The following is an 18620-nucleotide window of genomic DNA, read 5'->3' on the forward strand; positions in this document are numbered from 1 at the left end:
TCATCTTTTGTTTTTAAATTTAGCTTATTTTTTTGTTTTATAGTTTAAATATTTATTTACTTTTTTCTATGTAGTTTTTCTGGTTATTTTTGCAACAATTTTATTGTGTTGTTTTAAAAAAAATTTTTGTGTTTACATTTTTCTGCTATGATGAAGTGAGACCATCCACAATCTTCTTTTAGGTTTGTTTTACATTAACAGATATGAAGTACTCATACCTATAAAAGCAACACAAATTGTTTGAGAATTGTCCATTTTTTAGATTTTGGATAAACACTCATTGTTTGCATCCAATGTTCAGCAAATAGTGGAGTGTGTATGTGCTCACTAACTGACAAACACTTTGATGAATACTGAATGTGTGGATGCACCCTAAGATATAACTTTTGTGATTGTCTTTATTCAATAAAAAGCATATAAATTGCTTTGTAGTTATAATTTAGATTTCAGGAACATAGCCTTGACCTTAAGACATACCTTACTGATGACCAAAAAAATTAATTACTAGAAATTTGGGACTACAAAAATTTTACAATATTTTATTATATTCAAAATAAATACATTTTAGTCAAAAAAGAAAACAAGCCAATAAAAGTTATACAATCCTTCCAACAATAATAGAACATACAGTTTTGCCTATAAACTCTATTATTTTTATCTAGCTTTGGTGAAATTTTCTAGCACATTTTATAGTAAGATATCAACAATTATAGCACAAGTTTGGAGAAAAATGATTAATAAACAAAAGAATTGGACATCCTATTTTTGATGATAATATCTAACATTAATAGAACATGCACTGATTGGAATCCTTGAAATTTGCATAAAATTACAATCAAGTGGAAAGAAAGATATATTAAGTTGCATAGTACCTTACTATTAAAAATGGGACTTGGAAAGGCCCTAACCGTACAGAAGATCAAAATTGATATATTTCACCAGAAAGGGAGAAAAGTAACTTGGATTGCTAAAAATTTGGGAAGACCTTATTCAACAATCTCAAAAGTATCTCAATAATAAGGAGCAATGAACAGGAAAACGAAACAGTGGGTGCAAGAGTTTAACACCACCTGGAAAATGACATGCAATTGTTCAACTTGCACTGCAAGGAAACATATCTGTTCAAAAAATCAAAAATGAATTGAAGCTAAACTGCAGTAAATCAACAGTACACAATGTTTTGAGATCAATAGACAATGTTTCTTTCATCAAAATGAAGATAGGCAACTAGCTCAAGGAGAACTAACTTTGATTAGTTTGCCAGAAACAACTTTTTGAAAGAGGAGAAGGATGGCAAAAAGTAATTTTCTTGGATGAGAAAAAGTGTAATCTTGACAGACCTGATGGTTTTAAGTATTATTAGGTAGACAAAAGACTAGATCAAAAGCAGTACTCAGAGTAGCTGGTGGTGGTACACTCATGACTTGGGTGCGAATTGGATGGAATAGAAAGACAGATCTAGTATTTATTGAAGGTCGAAACAACTCTCAAACTTATCAGGAGCTTGTCTGGAGGCAGCTCCAAACTTATGGACAGAAAATTGCTGGACAGGTTGAATTTATGCAGGATAATGCAAGCTTCCATGTATCAAAATCAATATCCTTTTTTTCAGAGTAAGAACATCTGACTTTTGGACTGGCCACCCCTCAGTGCAGATTTAAACCCAATTGAAAATCTTTGGGCTGACTTGGTTTTCCAAATGTATAGCAGTGGAAAGCAATACAAGACCATTATTGAACTAAAGGCTGCTCTCATTGAGGCATGGGAAAATATTCCACAAGAACAACTGCAATCTTTGATTAATTCAATGTCTAATTGTATTTTATTTATCTTGTTTCCAAAAATGGTAGCAAAATCAGATACTAATTTTAATTTAAAGATATCATAAGTCAAGATGTTCTATTAATGTTGGACATTCTATTTTTGCTAATAGTATCTAGTTCTTTTGTTTATTAATCATTTTTCTCCAAACTTGTGCAATAATTATTGATATCTTACTGTAAAATGTACTAGAAAATTATAGAGTTTCTAAGAAAAACTCTGTGTTCTATTATTGTTGGAAGGATTGTAAGTAATAAACAAAAAGTAAATGATAATTGTTCAGATACAAGACTAATTTAAAAATAATAGATAAATATTGTGTCCATCCTCCATATATGTTATGAACAATATATGAAATTTTTTAGCTATCTTGTTTGCAAATGTACAGTACAGTATATGCTCAAAGATAATGAAACAATTCTGAAATTTGTGAAACAAACAAAAATTATTGTTACATTATCACAATGCTGAGCTGCAATTTTTAATTTATTTAATTTAAAATATATGCTCTCAATCTCAAACTAGTAGTGTCTTTCCCCTGTACATTATACTTTTCCTGATAAGAACAGTCATGCCAGTCATCTACATAACTCCATTCTGGGGAAAATTTTTTGAATTGAAATCACGTGACTTCTGGTTTAGTCTGGAAGTTCATATATATCAGGGCTTCCTGCCCTAAGCTTTCCATATTGGGTCTTGACTTTCATCTATCTAACACTGTTCTTGAGATTAATGAAGAACAGACAACAGTGGGAATTTGTCTAAAATTTTTTCAAATTGCAGCCCAATTAAACTGGTAAATTTTTAGGTTTAACTTTTTATTTAAACTTTTTAGTATAAAAATTACAAAAATTTAGTTCATCTGTTTTGTTTTTATGTTAAAATTATATATTAAAACTAGAAATTCTCCCATCAAACATGACAGAATATTTTTTTATGAGAAAGTAGAGATTAAAGAAGTGAGAGAAGCTTTTTTTTTTTCTTTTTTGACAAAATAGTGAGTCATTTTAATTCCACGTTGATAATTTAGTCCAAAGATGAATTGAACACTTTCTAAATAAGGTTGTTACTTCCAATTGGATAATAGTGTGTGACATGGTCACTATAGAAAGATTTTTTTTTAAAGTTTAAATTTAATGAAATTTAAAATACATCATTTGCCAAAATATTTTAAAATGTAACTTGAGGGAAATTCTCTCATCAAGCATGAAAGTCACATGGTCACTGACGTCACTGTAATGTAAGTGCAATCACTGATTGAAATTGATAAAATGCTTATTCTATAGCTAATAATTCCACAAAGTAAGTAGCCTATACTTTCTGTCAGCACATAAAATGAATATAACCAAAATTTCATCTAAATTGGACAAAAATTGTGGGAGTTATAAGGCATTCACAGACACACACAGACAGGCTTTTATATTAGTAATAATTTATATAAATCCTTTAAAGTGATGAATATAAATCATATCAAATAATTGAATCATAAATTACAGTGCTTAAATTAAACATGGAATTTGTGGAAAACATTCTTCAATGGAATTAGCCATTTAGTTTAAAATTTAAACTGAACAAGAGAGCTAATTTATAAAATAATTATGTAAAGTTAACATTAATATAATTTTTCAGCATTTAAATTAGAATTGATAGTTTAATTTTTTGTTTTCAATGTAGAAGCAATACAGTATTTATGCAAATTCTTTTATTTTTAAATAATCAAACCAATTTTCTATGAGTCAAACTACAAAATGAATTATATTTGGGCTATAATTAAGCTAATTTATAATTAATAATCTTAGGACATCATCCTACACTAAGCTAGGCTGCTATATTGTGCTTTATTTAGTAATTTTTTTTAGTTTTTAAGAAAAAAATTTAAGTTTTTTGTGCTATATGATATAATAATTATTAAATCTGTTATTCTTCAATATTATTATTAGTTTATTTCATTAAAATAGATTTAAAAAATGTAGATATCTGTCATTAATTAAGTATAAAAATTATAATCTTTGAAATATAATTGATTTAATTTGTTACTTCAGTAATCACTGATATCACTCTTGTTAAATTTTTTTTTAGTCAGATAGTGCTCTTCCGTCCCCAGCACCTTCAAAGTAAATTTGAAGACAAAGAATTAAAATATGAAGGTAGTGCTGATAAATCAAAAATAGAAGATTTTATTAAAGACAATTAGTAAGTTATTTTTATTCATTATTCATTACATATTTTTAAAATTAATTTTTTGAATACATAAATTTATTTCCTGAATGAAAAATTTTGACTCTAGATACTTAGTGTTAATCTTGTTTTTATTGATTCTTGTAAACTGCAAATTTGTTTTTCTAAAATGAAGTATTGCATTATAGTGATATAGCTGTAATACTTAACATTAGACTCTATTTTATCTTAACTGTTTTTAAATTATCACTATTATTGTATGATTAGATATATTTAAAAATTAAATAAACTAAAATAGAACTATCAGATATTGTTTCTATAATAATTTTAGTATTTCTCAAATATTAAAATTAATTTGAATTACATCTACATCTTCTCTTTAATAAATAAATATTTTATCAGATTACATGTTTTTAAGAGACTAGAAATGGTAACTTGATTGAAACTGCATTATTTTGTAAAGGTGTATCAAATTATATAACACCATATTATTATTTTTATCGGTTAAAATTATTTCAGGTTACTATTAAAAATTTATTCAAAACCTAATTTTATTTTTTAGTCATGGTTTAGTTGGTCATCGAACTAATGATAATTTCCAAGATTTCAAGAATCCTCTTGTAGTAGCATACTATGATGTTGATTATGTGAAAAATACTAAGGGTTGGTGTTCTTAATTATAATTAAATTTTATTAATCTAGAAATTGCTTTATGAGAATATAAATATTTCACTAGGTACAAATTATTGGCGTAATCGTATTATGAAAGTTGCTCAGAATTACAAAGACAAGCTAAATTTTGCTGTATCCAATGTAAATCAATTTTCTGCTGAAGTTGAAGAATTTGGATTGTCTGTCAAAGGTGATAAACCTGTAATTGCAGTACGAAATGAAAAACAACAAAAATTCAGAATGACAGATGAATTCAGGTAAAATTATATATGAAACTTAAAAATTTAATGTTAAACATTAAAACAAATATATCTTATTGCTATTTTTTTTAATAGCATGGATACATTTGAAAAATTCCTTAAAGACTTCTTGGATGAAAAATTGGAAGCACATGTTAAATCTGAACCAGTTCCAGAAAGTAATGATGGGCCAGTTAAGGTATAGCAAATGAAATTATGAGGTGTCAAATATATTTTTTCTTGAAGTAAAATGAGTAATTATTGCAGGTTGCTGTTGCATCAAACTTTGATAGTCTTGTAATGAATAATGATAAAGATATCTTGCTAGAATTTTATGCTCCTTGGTGTGGACATTGCAAAAAACTTGCTCCAACTTATGAAGAGTTAGGAACAGAGGTAATCTGAAATCTCCTAAAATAAAATTTTTAGTTAAATGATTATTTCATTTAAATATTTTTACAGATGAAAAATGAAGATGTTGAAATAATTAAGATGGATGCAACAGCAAATGATGTTCCACCACCTTATGAAGTTCATGGGTATGTATTAAGGATTATTAAATGACTGAATTGCTTGAAGTGCAAAGCTGATTTGATAATTTTATTAGTTCATTTTCTTGTTATAAATGTTTATATCCTAAATTTTTAACTATCTGAACATAAAGTATAGCTTTTTATAGTACTTAAATTTTACAAATGACTGTGTAACTTCTAAATATTTTGTGTAAAACAATTAAGTATAAAACTGATTTTTGTCAGTTACTTTGTTCAAAATTTTGAACTTTAACAGTCACAATACATTAAAACTTGTATAAAGTCATGATTTTGTTTTTACATATCACAGCATTTTAGCATTGTCAATATAAATTAGTAATTAACAGTAAAATTAAAATATTTATGATTGAAAATTATGCCAAAAGCTAATAAGTTAAAAGCATTGTAAATGCATTTTTGACTTCATACCTTCATTATGGTATGAATTTTAATAAAACAATTTCATTTTGTTCTTAATAGATGAAAATAAATATTTTTTTAATTGGGGGGGGAGAAACTAGTTTAATCAATTTTTAAATATAGATTCCCTCTTTCTTTCTGTCAAATTCATTCCTTTCATACTGGTAAATTAAAAATGAGTTTTCTAATTTCTAAAAGTTTTTATAAAATGTTAAGACATGTTTAATCTGCAATGTGTTAAAAGAAAAAAACTAAATTTTTACAGTTGTAAGGCTCAGTTTATTTAAACTTGTTATAAAATGATAAAATACCTTCCTTCAATTTTAAAATATGAATAGAACTGCTGTATTAACAAAATGTAATCCAGAAATTTGAGACGAATAGATATGAATTTTTTTTATACAAGTATTTTAAAATGTCTAAATATCTTCATATAAAATGTTTATGTAACAGTCTTGTAGATTTTTTTTTTTTTTTTTTAAATTAGATTTTATTAACATAATAAATTTTTAGGGCATATTCATTCTTAGAATATTTATTGTATTCTGTTTATTATAAAGAATAAAATGCAATATATTGAGTATATATTGAATAATTTCAGATTCCCAACTCTGTACTGGGTTCCAAAGAATAGCAAAAATTCCCCAAGGAAATATGATGTAAGATAATTACATTTTTATTTTTATTATTGTAAACATGAATATTAATGTAAATATATTTTCAGGGTGGTCGTGAATTGGATGATTTTATAAAATATATATCTAAACATGCTACAAACGAACTAAAAGGATGGGACAGGAAGGGTAATAAGAAATCAGGAAAGACTGAGCTCTAAGAGCTGTAGCTGTTTAAATTTCACACAGCTGTTAGTGATAAATTCATTTGTGATGTCCCAATTTCATTTTTCTTTCTTCCTTTTGGGATTTCATCCACTGACTGTATCATTCCTGCAGTTTATTTTTTTTCATTAATTGCAATTGGGGGGTTGGATTAAATGTAAAATTGTTTAGTGAAAGTTTGTGAATTTTGAGGGGTAAATGTTAAATAAATGTCAAATTTGTTTATATATAATGTGATGTAAAGTTACTTTTATAACTAACATGCTAAATGTGACTAGCAAACCAAGACAGTCTATTTTCATCATCACAAGTTTGTATACAGAAATATTTAGTAATGGACTATTTATAATTTTTCCTATATCTGTTTAACTTTTTAAATTGTTCATTCTCTACTTCCACATTAAATGTTTACTTTTATTAATACCTAATTTTTAATCTTCATTACAAAATTATAAATGACTTATCTTTTCATTTGAATCAAAAATTGGTATAATTATTTAACATTTTCTGATAAACCATGAATTAAATGAATAAAAAGAAACTTTTACTCAGTTGTAGTCAGTGCAGAATAGTTTGATATCTGTTAACATCATAAAGAATTTTTAATTAAAATTAATTGTGTATCTGAAAATCTAGCATGTGATTAAATTAAATTCTTATTTCCTTACAAATTATTTTTCTATATTTTATCAAATTTTTCATGGAATTAATTCCACCACTATTAATGGAATATATTTGATCAATAGTAACTCATTAATAATAATTGAGCACAAATCTCAGCATTTGATAAGATGTTTTGTTCAATAATTTTTTTTTTCCCACTTTTAAAATATGTAATTGGCACCGAATCATTTACTGCTAAGTGAGGCAGTTAAGATATCAACCTGCTTCTCTGGGGTTTCAGGATTGCATCCAGATGGACAACCCCAGAAATTTTATGGATGGTTAAATCCAGTCCTTCATCTGGTTGAACTCATTGTGGCTGGCCAAAACCCATCATAGTATGAACAAGAATGTGCTCATAAGACAGGCAATCAAAAATTAAAAAATATATTTGAGTCAAAAATTTCACTAAATGAATAATTAACTAGTCTTAAGTTTAATCTTTAAGTATGTGTACTTACAAAATATTTCAATTTTAATTTTATATTCTTATGTCATTCTGTCCTGTAGGCACTGAAGGTCTTTAAGCCCATTATGGGCTTGGCTGAACCCACAATGTGCTTAATTCTATTTCACCTCCAGGGAAATGAAGCAAAATTACGAAAAAATAACTTTTAGCAAAAATAATTAAATTTTTTAAAACAGCTGATTTTAAAAATTCATTCGTATTACGTTTGATATAAAACTAAATTTGAAGATGTCTTCTTATTTAATAATTCAATTATATTTTAATAAATATGAGAACTTTAGAAATTCAAGATTTCAGTTAAATCTATTTCCATTGATATAATGATAATTTAGCAAAAATAATTATTACAATATATTTTTTATTTGATTGAAACATGTAGAATCCAGTTTGAAAGAATTAATTTTAATCAGTTTTTAAATCGTGTGTTAATTTAAGATGATATGTTAAATCATTCCAAGATAGATTAGAAATATGCAAGATCAGATTTTTGTTGTTAAAAATACAAATACTTCGTCTTTTAATAAGTTTTTCTATTCGGAGTCCATGTCTTTACGAAGATTTGAAAATAAACGGCTGTTAAGAGCATGGCTTTTAATTTAAGTTTATAATTTTGACAGCATTCTGAAGCACGTCGTTCAATTCCGTTTGTAATTTTTTTGTTACAAGGGCCTTTCCATGTATCACGCAGTGTGTAAAAGTTACATGATCAGCACAACACTTTTACAGATGATTTAAAACAAATATTTTCTCGTGTCATTGCTTTTGTACCATCCGCACATTCCGATGCAATTTTTCCATTCTAAACTTCCAGTTTTAAAAACTTCAACTTTACTATATACCGTCTTTACTCGCAAATAAGACGAGGTTCTTATCCGTTTTTCACTGCTTCAAAAACCTAGGTCGTCCTATACGCAAGAGCGAAGAATTCTTTTCGTTTTTTGTGTATATAATTTTTGTAAACTGTGTATTGTGTATTCGCATTTTTTACCGTATTCTCACCTGGTGTTTAAAAACAATAGTACTTTATCTGGGTCGTTTGAATCGTTCTTGTGTATTGTCAGGAGTAAAAATGAATAGCAATAGGAAAAGCAAAGCTTTTGAATTGAATTCCAAAATTACACGGGAGCCGATATAAGTTTTAATTCATTCCCACATGAAAACATGATTATAAATAAATACAACACCTTAATTTGTTGCTGAGAAGAATATCTATTTGTACACAAACGTTTCAAATAGATATTCTTCTCAGCAACAAATTAAGGTATTGTATTTATTTATGTTGTTTCTTTGCTGAGCGCTGTTAAAGTAACAGATGATTATTTGGAAATCATAATTCGAAAAAACTCTGAAGTGGCTTCGACTGTTAAGAATTGGCAAAAAAAGGTTCCCGATTGTCCAGCTTTATAAGAATAAATTATGTTGTCGATTTTACAAGATTTTTCCTTAAAGTTTAAAATGCCAGTAATTTTTGAGGGGCAATGTTTGCATTTACGTGCATTTGATATTTTATTTGTGATTAAACGAAGTAAAATTAGAATTGTATTAATAAATCTAATTTTCTTCATTTTGATCTTTAAAGTCACACCTCATCCTATATACGAGATTGTCTTATATTCGAATAAATACGGCATGTCTTCTCTTGTATGTTCTTCCAGAGGACGACAAAATAATTCCTCATTGGTGTTTTGGTCATAAATGTACCTGACATGTAGAGGGAGTTTCAAGGTCGCATGTCACGTGATAAAACACGTTTGCTCGCCCCTTCGCCATGTTTGTGGTCTAGCTTCTGTTTGCTTAGCTTGCACGTGGTTTGTTGGCAGCGCTTTTTTTCAATTTAAACTTAAAAGAACTGCAGCATTTTTTATCCATATGAAACCGTAAACAGAGAAGACGTATTTTTTTTAATCATGGACAAAGCTAAAAAAACATATCAATACTTTTCTGGCGGGTCATTCTCGCAGTCTGACAAGACAACATGCTGCTTTATATGAAGAGTTTCATTATGTCAAGGTGTCGATCCGTAGGAAGCCAGCATCTTCGTTTTAGATCGAGTTGTGGCCTAAAGTAGAATTTGTTTTGACGACAAATTACTACACTCTTACAAATGAAAGCTTAAAAATCTTTAGAGGCCCATAACGCTTACAAGTGGCTGTTTCTCTTGATTACGTACTCTTTCATAACGCTCCCGATATGCAGTTGGGTTGTGGCGCACTCGTACCTCATGTATAATGTTAGGGTTTCTCATTTCCCGGTCCTTTACTTGTCCCGGAATATAATTAATTATTTTTAAGATATAAGTCTTGAAATCGAATGATATAATTATTTTTCATTTTTTAAGTAATTTAATACGTCCTGCAACCTCCAAGATAATAATAATGCTGTGTAAAATATGTATTAAAAATTACCATTGAATTACGTAGAAATTTTCACAAATAGAAAAGATTCATTAGTTTGTTCAAAACTGCTTACAACAAAAATTGCCTTTAGAGTTGAAATTTTAAAGGGGGGAAAAACTAAACTTTTATCAGACTTCTAACTTAGAAGGTATTTTTTGTTTTTTTTTAAATAAAACAAAAATTTATAATAAGATTTTAAAAAGCAAAGATGGTCAATACTCCGATCACTCAATCTGGTTCTGATTTTAGTAATGAAAATCCTGCTACCCAGAATGCCCTTTCCGATTCAATGGATGTGGGTGGAATCGTCTTTAATGCATTTAAGAGAAGCAGATGATGTGTTTTTTCACCCGTAGCCTCGACTATTTCTAGTTCGTTTTCGAGATGCGTTACAGTACAGTACGTCTTTTGCCGTCTAGTATTCTCGCTTTGTCTATCTCGGCTGCTTTAATAGCGGCATCGAGCTTAGAGCTCGATAATTCGGCAGTTCGTTTGGATTTAATAATCAGGTTTATGAAGAAAACCTTCGTATTCGTTTGTATCCTTGCACAATCTGGCTTAATGCAGCTATTCAAGCTACTGGGCATGATTAAAAATTAAGACAACATCGGCGCAATTATTCAAATTACAGGTTCTGACAAGTAAAGGATTTTTAGAGTCGTGCGACAAATAGGCTACATATTGATCATTCACAATCTGTGGCATGCCATAACGAGCAAAAATTTAAAAAAACAAAAAAAAACTAATAAGCAGGCTTAAAATTAATAAATACAAATGTATTCTGACAGTTTATGAGTTAATTATATTTTCTATTTGCAAAATTTCCTCAACATTAACACTCGTGATGTCGACTTGAAACTTCTCTAGACTAACCACTGACTCATCTTTGTACTATCGGTTGTTTCGTCCAACTGCAATGCAAATTTTGGGCTTTTCTTTCTAGTGATAAGTTGCTAATTTCAGTTATTCTATTGGCGACAGTATTGTTTGATAAAGGAATTTATCGAATGCCATCACCATATTTACTTCTGTGAAGTATTTGTGTCATTTTAATAGCAGCAAGTAATACAAAATCTTCCCTAATAGTGTATGGCTTTCTATTTTTAGCAATTAGAACTTCGTACGATGCTAATAAATATTTTCCGTTGACAGTCATAAATTTCTCAAAATATTGTTTTTGGTTATTTGAATATCTTAACATTCGTTCAAAATATATATCTCTTTGACTTATTGACATAAGAGGAATGCTTGGATTTAATGTCTTTTTAATTTTGATGGTTTCATATTCTTCACAGCCAAAACGTTATTACAAATTTAAGTTCCTTACCATGTTAATTATTAAAAGTAAAGTCAAATTGTAGAAATGTCTCATCTTAGGTTCCTCTTTCTGACTACTGGATCCTGCTTGAACAGACTTTGGAGCATTGCCATCTACGTCATTACCTTTGTTATTGGCCCACCAGTGGCCAAGCGTTCCGTTCTCTGAACACCGGAAGTTCGGTCGCGAGTTAGCGCCTCGCCAGGCCAGGCTAGCCACGTGGAGGGTTTCCGGGTTTTCTCCACGTCTGTAACGCCTAAATAGGAGCCAGTTACTCTTAAAAAGGCCTCCCGGAAGGCATTATTCCCCGCGTATAAAACAAAAAATATATACTATTACTAACCACATCGCATAACATGTCCATCGCAAAAACTTACCACGGGGCGTCATAGCCTAGCAGCTCTCGTCCAACATGAATGAAAAGACAAAGGCGCCTGTTATCTATAGGACTCTTATATATATTTATTTTATTCAAATCAAAACATTTTTATATATATATTTTTACCCCGTCAACAATATGAAACTATCCTAAAACATACCGGTAGGATTTGATGGGTTGGACTAGGTTATGAATTTACTCGCGATGAGCATTGATAGAGGCGGGTAACAGTCCAAAACCGGCCCTAATCGGGTGATAAACTGAGAGGATGATTGAAAAAGGCAGATGATAAATCGAAATCCTATGACACGTTACGTGCCAATGATTTCTCCTTGCATACCATAGGTTCACCACCCGACATAGGAAGTATAGTGAATTGACCATCTGTCTCTCTCTAATCTGTGCTCACCGGTGATATAAGTATTGAATTTAGAAACGTACTGTATGTAATAAGTTTTAAAAAGCCCACCACGTGACCTTGAACGGAGCAGACAAATGACGATGTGGCAACGCGGTAAAACCACCATTCTCGTGCATCTTCCTTTTTTAATATAAAAATAGTACATAGCCCGTGTTCATCTGGAAGGAACAAGTTTTCCAACAGCGAAAGAATTTTAAAAATCGATTCGGTAGTTTCCGAGATTATTTCCAGCAAACAAACAAACATTTTCGCTTTATATATTAGTATAGATTAAATTGGCAAAGTTATTTAAAACCAAGCAATATAATTTGACTTTTTATTTAGAAATCAATTATCCGTTAAATAACATAGGATTCATCCATAAATCACGTGTTTCGGTTTAGGGGAGGGAGGGGTATGAGAAAAGACCACGTAGGGAAAGGGATGGGTAATATCTTATTTTAATAAAATTTCGGAAAATTAAAATAAAAGATCGATAAATACGATGCAGAATTAAGTTTTCTGATTGATTGATTGTAAGAAAAAATGATACTAGAAATAATGAAAGATTATTGTTAGCTTTACTTTGTGATTAAGAATTGTTTAAATCATTTTTAATAAATTTTATTTATTATTTTTCTATCGGCGGTACCATTACAATTTAAAAAATATATATAAACAAACATTTCATTTAAAAATATAAGAATAGGCCTACTGGCGGATCCGCCCATAACCGCCTTCATTGGACGCCCGGAGTTTTACGTATAATAGTTCTTTAAATAACTAAATAATATATAAAGTTAATAAGGAATAATCCCGGCCGGATGGCCGAGCGGTAAAGGTGGCAGCCTACCGCTCTGGGGGACCCGGGATCGAATCCGAGCGGGTCGAATAATCCCCAGGAATTTTTCGGGGGGTGGTCCGTTCGGATATGTCGGGCCCCGTCCCTCACCACCCGGTCGCCCCATTGTGGGCCTGGCCGAACCCATAATGGGCCTACTAAAAGAGGCCCTCTTAGTGCCCACAGGGCGGAAAGAGTTAAAAAAAAAAAAAAAAAATAAGGAATAATCAGTGGTAAGACAATTTAAAATAATGCAAAACAAATCAATAATAATAAACATCTTTAATAAGATAATGGCTAAAGCCGGATGGACGAGGCGGTTAAGGCGTCGGCTGCTGCCTCTCTGGAGGATCCGCGATCGAATCTTCCAAGAGAACCCCGGAAATTTTTTCATGGGCTGTCTTTCTCAGATATGCTGGGCCCCGCTCCTCGTCATCCTGCTTGGCCGAACCCACAATGGGCATAAAAAAATGCCGCCTAGAGCGGATAGTTAAAAAATCACTGTAGTATTAATCGCATTATTTTAAATGTAAATTCGGCCAGATCTACCTACAATGGGACGGCCGAATGGTAAAAGACGGGGCCCGACATATTCGTACGGACCACCCCCGAAAAGTTCCTGGAGTTTTTCCAGCCCAGCCGTAGGTGCTACCTTTACAGTTAAGTCATCCGACAGTCCAGATAATTAAAATAAAAATTGTATAACTTCGATCTGTAAATAATTTTATTTATTTATAAAATAAACGGTAAAATAAAAATGAAATTCAGAATCAACGTCGGCATTATCGACATTTTCATCTTTATCTTAAATGATTCCGAATTTAATATGGTAGACGCGTGTATAAAAACACAATCTTATTGAAACAATTTGAAAATAGAATTTCTTTTTCATGAAATAAATAAATACATTTTGGACTATTTAATTTTGTTACACAAATAAATATTAACAACATATTGGATGTATACAATTTTATAAATATATACAATCTGATAAAATGCTATTTCGTGCTATTTTTCATTCTAAGTTCTTTGCCCGATTATACTACGTTGAAAAATTTTAATTTATCATTCACATTGAACTTATATACAAGAGGAGAATTAAAAACTCCCCCTCACCGCGACCTTCCTGTTTCGAAAACCTTTAGTGTCATCTGGTCCTTTTGGTAATCTCAATATGTAATTTGAAATTTTATGTTCCGAAATCAGTTCCAACCTGTTCTCCCTTCTGTTCTGATTGACTACAGTTGGAAGAGTGTACCTTCGACTGAAGTTGGTGATTAATACGGGCGAGTTACATCTGCTATCACAGTCGGAACCTCTCCTAGGAGAGGAAGATAGATAACCGGAAGAAACACTAGAAGAGCGATATCCGGAATGAATTTCGTTCCGGCTAATTATATCTTTGGGTTTCGATTTTGGCTTCTTCCGCTTGTTTTTGCACGTTTCGGATTCTGGCAAAGGTAACACTCGAACGTCCTTAACTTGCAAAGATTTCTGCGCGGAAAGTTCATTTTCGAATTCGATTAATGCGCAAACGTTTTTTAATAAATTCGGATGTTTGCAGCTCAATTTCCTGACATTTTCTGGGACATTACCACCCGGTCTCAATATCTGTAATAGAGCAATTTCGCCGCAAGACGAAAAAAGACCACCAACCTTTTCTACTGTAGCTTTGTGGAAAGGAAGGTCGCATGCCAGAACACTTTTCGAACAAACCGGTTGTTCCAATTCGGGAAGTGGCTCCTTTCTACGAACTCGAGTGCCTTCTGCGTTCACTTGCAATATTTCCGAAGTATTCAAACTGTAAGCCACCACTTGCCAGTTTCTTGTTAAAGTCTTGACTTTTCTGTAAGAAGTCATCAGCTTTATGCTCACGTATCCTTCCTTGTTCCTTTTAAGATGTTTAAGAAGAAATTTTATCTTTTAGAACGTTTTCGTTCGAAAAATAGAACTCGATTAAATCGACTATTTTTTTCGTTAAATCGCCGTCCGGAACGGTAAATTCGTTGATATTTTCTCTATCGCTATCGGAGGTGGTAACAAGTATTTCTTCCGACATCTTTACAAAAATACTGAAATCGATACACGCACACACCTATTTATGATCCAGAATCAATCATGTACATCGGCTTCTCATTGGTCGTTTTCTCTCGATTCGTCCTTTAAGTTCAAGTATTATTCTATGACGCTATAATGGTCTTATTTATTTACACCAATTAGAACGAGTATACGAATGGGATCGTCCATCAATGATATGTGATGTCACAGATCAGGCGATGATCTTTTAACAATCACACGAGACTTATCTCTCGATAGATAAATTCTTATTTATAAATTTCTGCGAAAATAAACTATTTTTTATAACAGTATATTTGGTATATTTTGACAAATTTAAATGAGGTCAAGTTGTTTTCGGTTTATAATTAGATGAAATTCATCAACAACAACAAATCTAGAAACTCTTCTTCGATAAAATTACTTCATATTAAATTAAGTAAAAGAACATATTTTGCAATTAAATAATAATAAACTATTACTACGATTTTAGTAAATAGCTTGAAATGTTTTCCATTAATGCATTGCCACAACGTCCTTTTTTTCTTTTTTCTATATTTCTATCAATGGCCGTTATTCGCTGTATTAACAAAGTTCACAGTTTCTCTTCGAATATTCTCTATACGAATGCATATATTAAATGAAGCTTTTTCTTTGTTACAATTTTTCTGAGTTAAATTAATATGTTCATTCCAATTTCCCCCATAGAATTATAAATAAATGTTTACTGATAATCTAGAATACAATTCTTATCTATAGGAAGTTTTCGAATTCTAAACTATTAAAGTCTACAATAAATAATCGATAAGAAAGTACTTAATTATTGAAGCGTCATCTTATACTATAATCTATAATGGAGTATCTTCGTCATGTATTGGAATATATCAATAAATATTTTCGATATAACTTAACGGTTATTTAAAGAAAGTTAACACAATCCTTACAACTTTAACGTGTGTTTTCTATTGTGAAATATTGATTATTCATCCAGCGATACAGTCTATAATGAGTCATCGAAATAAGTCAGAATTTTTAAAAATTGCTTGGTATTTCGTAACCACTTATTTTTTAAAATTATTATTAAATATACGATAAAATTTACAACGATTTTAAATTAAAGAAAAAGTTATACTAATTATATGTCGATACAACTACTTCAATGAATTGATTTCTCATTAAAATGTCGAAAGATACCGTTAATTTCAATTGATTTCTTCATTGTAAAAAATCCCGTTATATACACAATCCAACCATCAATAACGGCTACCTCTAAACAGCGGCCATTTTCTTCCCTCCGAAAAATGCATACAAAATAACTTCCAAACAACGACCAGTTTTTACGTACCTGTCGGTGGCCTTGTTCAGAAGTTTGACTGCATATATTAAAATTTCGACGTAATTAAAGGCTTAATTTTTGTACGTTTTCAGACATTCCCTGAGCAATTTATTATATACATTTTGCAGCAATACCTTTAATGATACAGCAGTTTTCTTACTTGCATAATTACATCAATATACAGTACATTTAAAATATCTTTAGCACAATAATTCTAAACTTATAAAATCTTTTAAATTATATATTTAATTTACTTCTAGAGCTTTATTTTAAACATCATTACCGAATATATAACTCATTGGAAACTTTTAAATTTTATTTATTATTTCACTCTTATCTTCACTTTCATTAGCGTTTTTATCATTCGTTAATGACACGTGAAATTAAAAACAAGTTATACAAATATCAATAATAGCTTTGAAATGATATCCAAAATCATATCACTATTAGATAACCTGATAAAAACAAACTTGAAAGAATTCCTCTTTGCGTCATCGTGTCGCCAAGATACCCTACAAATTTTAATACGGTTATCGACAATCGTCAAGTCTTTCCCATCAAAATTTCCAAAAAGAAAAAAATATATTATGTAAAAATCACGTGCCAAAATCTTGTGTACCTTGTACAGGTGTTATAAAATGGATGATGATTAGTCAGCAATTATAGAAACGTTTGATGTTAAGTCACGTCAGATAGTGGTGTACAATATTCATAGCTGAGAATCTGCTGAGTTGTTACACTCAAACAGGATACCGATTTTTTTTCTTTTTTAATTACTAAACACAACTTATTTTTATGTTTTCTTAAAATTTGCTTATTCCTTTGAAATCAATGTTACTTATAAGAGTAAATGTTTACTAAAGATGAAAATTTCTGATGAAAATAGAAAAAAAAAACTATATTAAATAAAAATTTACCCTAAAATGTTGTATTTAGAAAGAAGATTCTAATAAAATTTAACAGTTAATGATTTGGTAAAAAGAAAAAAATTTTAATTTAACATAAACTTAGTGAATATATTAGTAAGGCCTGTTTTCACTTATATTCTGCTACAAACTAAAATTTTATTGTAGGACTTGAATTTTGATAAATTTATTGTATCCTGTGGTCATGAAACCGTTAAAAGTTACATTTTTATTTGCTTGTTATAGAGATCTCTTGAGAAATGTTATGCAATGGTTAAAAATGATTGGACTGGATTGATGGGATAAGGTTCCAGTGTTAGTCACAAGTGAACTAAAAATAATTTCACTCTCATAAGTTGCAAAATTATATACCGTATTTTACGGACTATAAGATGCACTTTTTTCTTCGAAAAATTGTCTCCAAAATTCAGGTGTGTCTTATAGTCCATAGCGTCTTATAGGTATTTTTTTAAAAAATTGCTTAAAAATCAAGGTGCGTCTTATAGTCCGTAAAATACGATATATAAATGTGTTATTAAGAAAAAATATATCAAATAAAACAAACATTCTATAAATTATTTTTGTTTTACTATTTCATAAAAGTTTTTAAAAAATTATTATAGAAAATATAGTGTATAATAGGTCTATAATCTTTGAACAATGTTTAAGGATAAATTTTAACCTTCAAAAAAACTAAATGTCAATAATTTAGAAAAACTAAAATAATAAATTTTTAGACTTGTTTCCTATTCCCAAAATTATAATTCAGAATTTAAACTTTATATATTTTATCCCCCCACTAAAATCTTTATGCCTTACAGGAACTAAAAGGACCACTACACAAGATGATCTTTAGGTCTACCAATCACTCAGAAAATTAAGATTCTAATGATGGATTTGAATCCAAGTGCCTCAGAGTAACAGGATTAAACTTTAGTCACTTTAATCATCTATACTCATAATTATGTAAGTATATTTCTATGAAACTTATTTTCTGGAAACAAATTTATAGAATGTTAGATGGGTAGAATGTTAAAAATCAGAATAAAAGAGTATATACAGGCTGCAAAGTATAATTACACCAATGCAGCAGCAGCCGCCACACACTGCAGTTGAGGGATCTCACTTGACAGCATCAAAATTCTTAAAAAAGAAC

General features: G+C 30.0%; 3 protein-coding genes across 3 annotated transcripts in view; 1 reads left to right on the plus strand and 2 right to left on the minus strand.

The window, feature by feature from the left end:
* Nucleotides 1-6934, plus strand: part of ERp60 (disulfide-isomerase A3) — a 31855-nt gene extending 24921 nt beyond the window's left edge. The window contains exons 6-13 of the mRNA XM_067271735.1: nt 3901-4014; nt 4562-4662; nt 4736-4928; nt 5007-5109; nt 5178-5306; nt 5373-5449; nt 6465-6522; nt 6588-6934. Coding sequence (XP_067127836.1) covers nt 3901-4014; nt 4562-4662; nt 4736-4928; nt 5007-5109; nt 5178-5306; nt 5373-5449; nt 6465-6522; nt 6588-6698 — 886 coding nt within the window. The 3' untranslated portion in view covers nt 6699-6934. The remainder of the gene's footprint in view (nt 1-3900; nt 4015-4561; nt 4663-4735; nt 4929-5006; nt 5110-5177; nt 5307-5372; nt 5450-6464; nt 6523-6587) is intronic.
* LOC136976503 (cullin-3-B-like) overlaps nt 1-18620 on the minus strand; it is a 199287-nt gene that overhangs the window by 160891 nt on the left and 19776 nt on the right. The window lies entirely within an intron of this gene.
* On the minus strand, nt 14267-15028 carry LOC136976528 (la-related protein 6-like). The gene has a single exon (XM_067271833.1). The coding sequence runs from the start codon at nt 15026-15028 to the stop codon at nt 14267-14269; it is 762 nt and encodes a 253-aa protein (XP_067127934.1).

This window comes from Centruroides vittatus, unplaced genomic scaffold (genome assembly GCF_030686945.1).
Source record: "Centruroides vittatus isolate TY-2023 unplaced genomic scaffold, ASM3068694v2 contig_400, whole genome shotgun sequence".
Classification (NCBI taxonomy): Eukaryota; Metazoa; Arthropoda; class Arachnida; order Scorpiones; family Buthidae; genus Centruroides; species Centruroides vittatus.

Excerpts from the sequence above, each read along its gene's own strand:
- LOC136976528 (XM_067271833.1), bottom strand. The coding sequence starts at position 15,028 with ATGACTTCTTACAGAAAAGTCAAGACTTTAACAAGAAACTGGCAAGTG.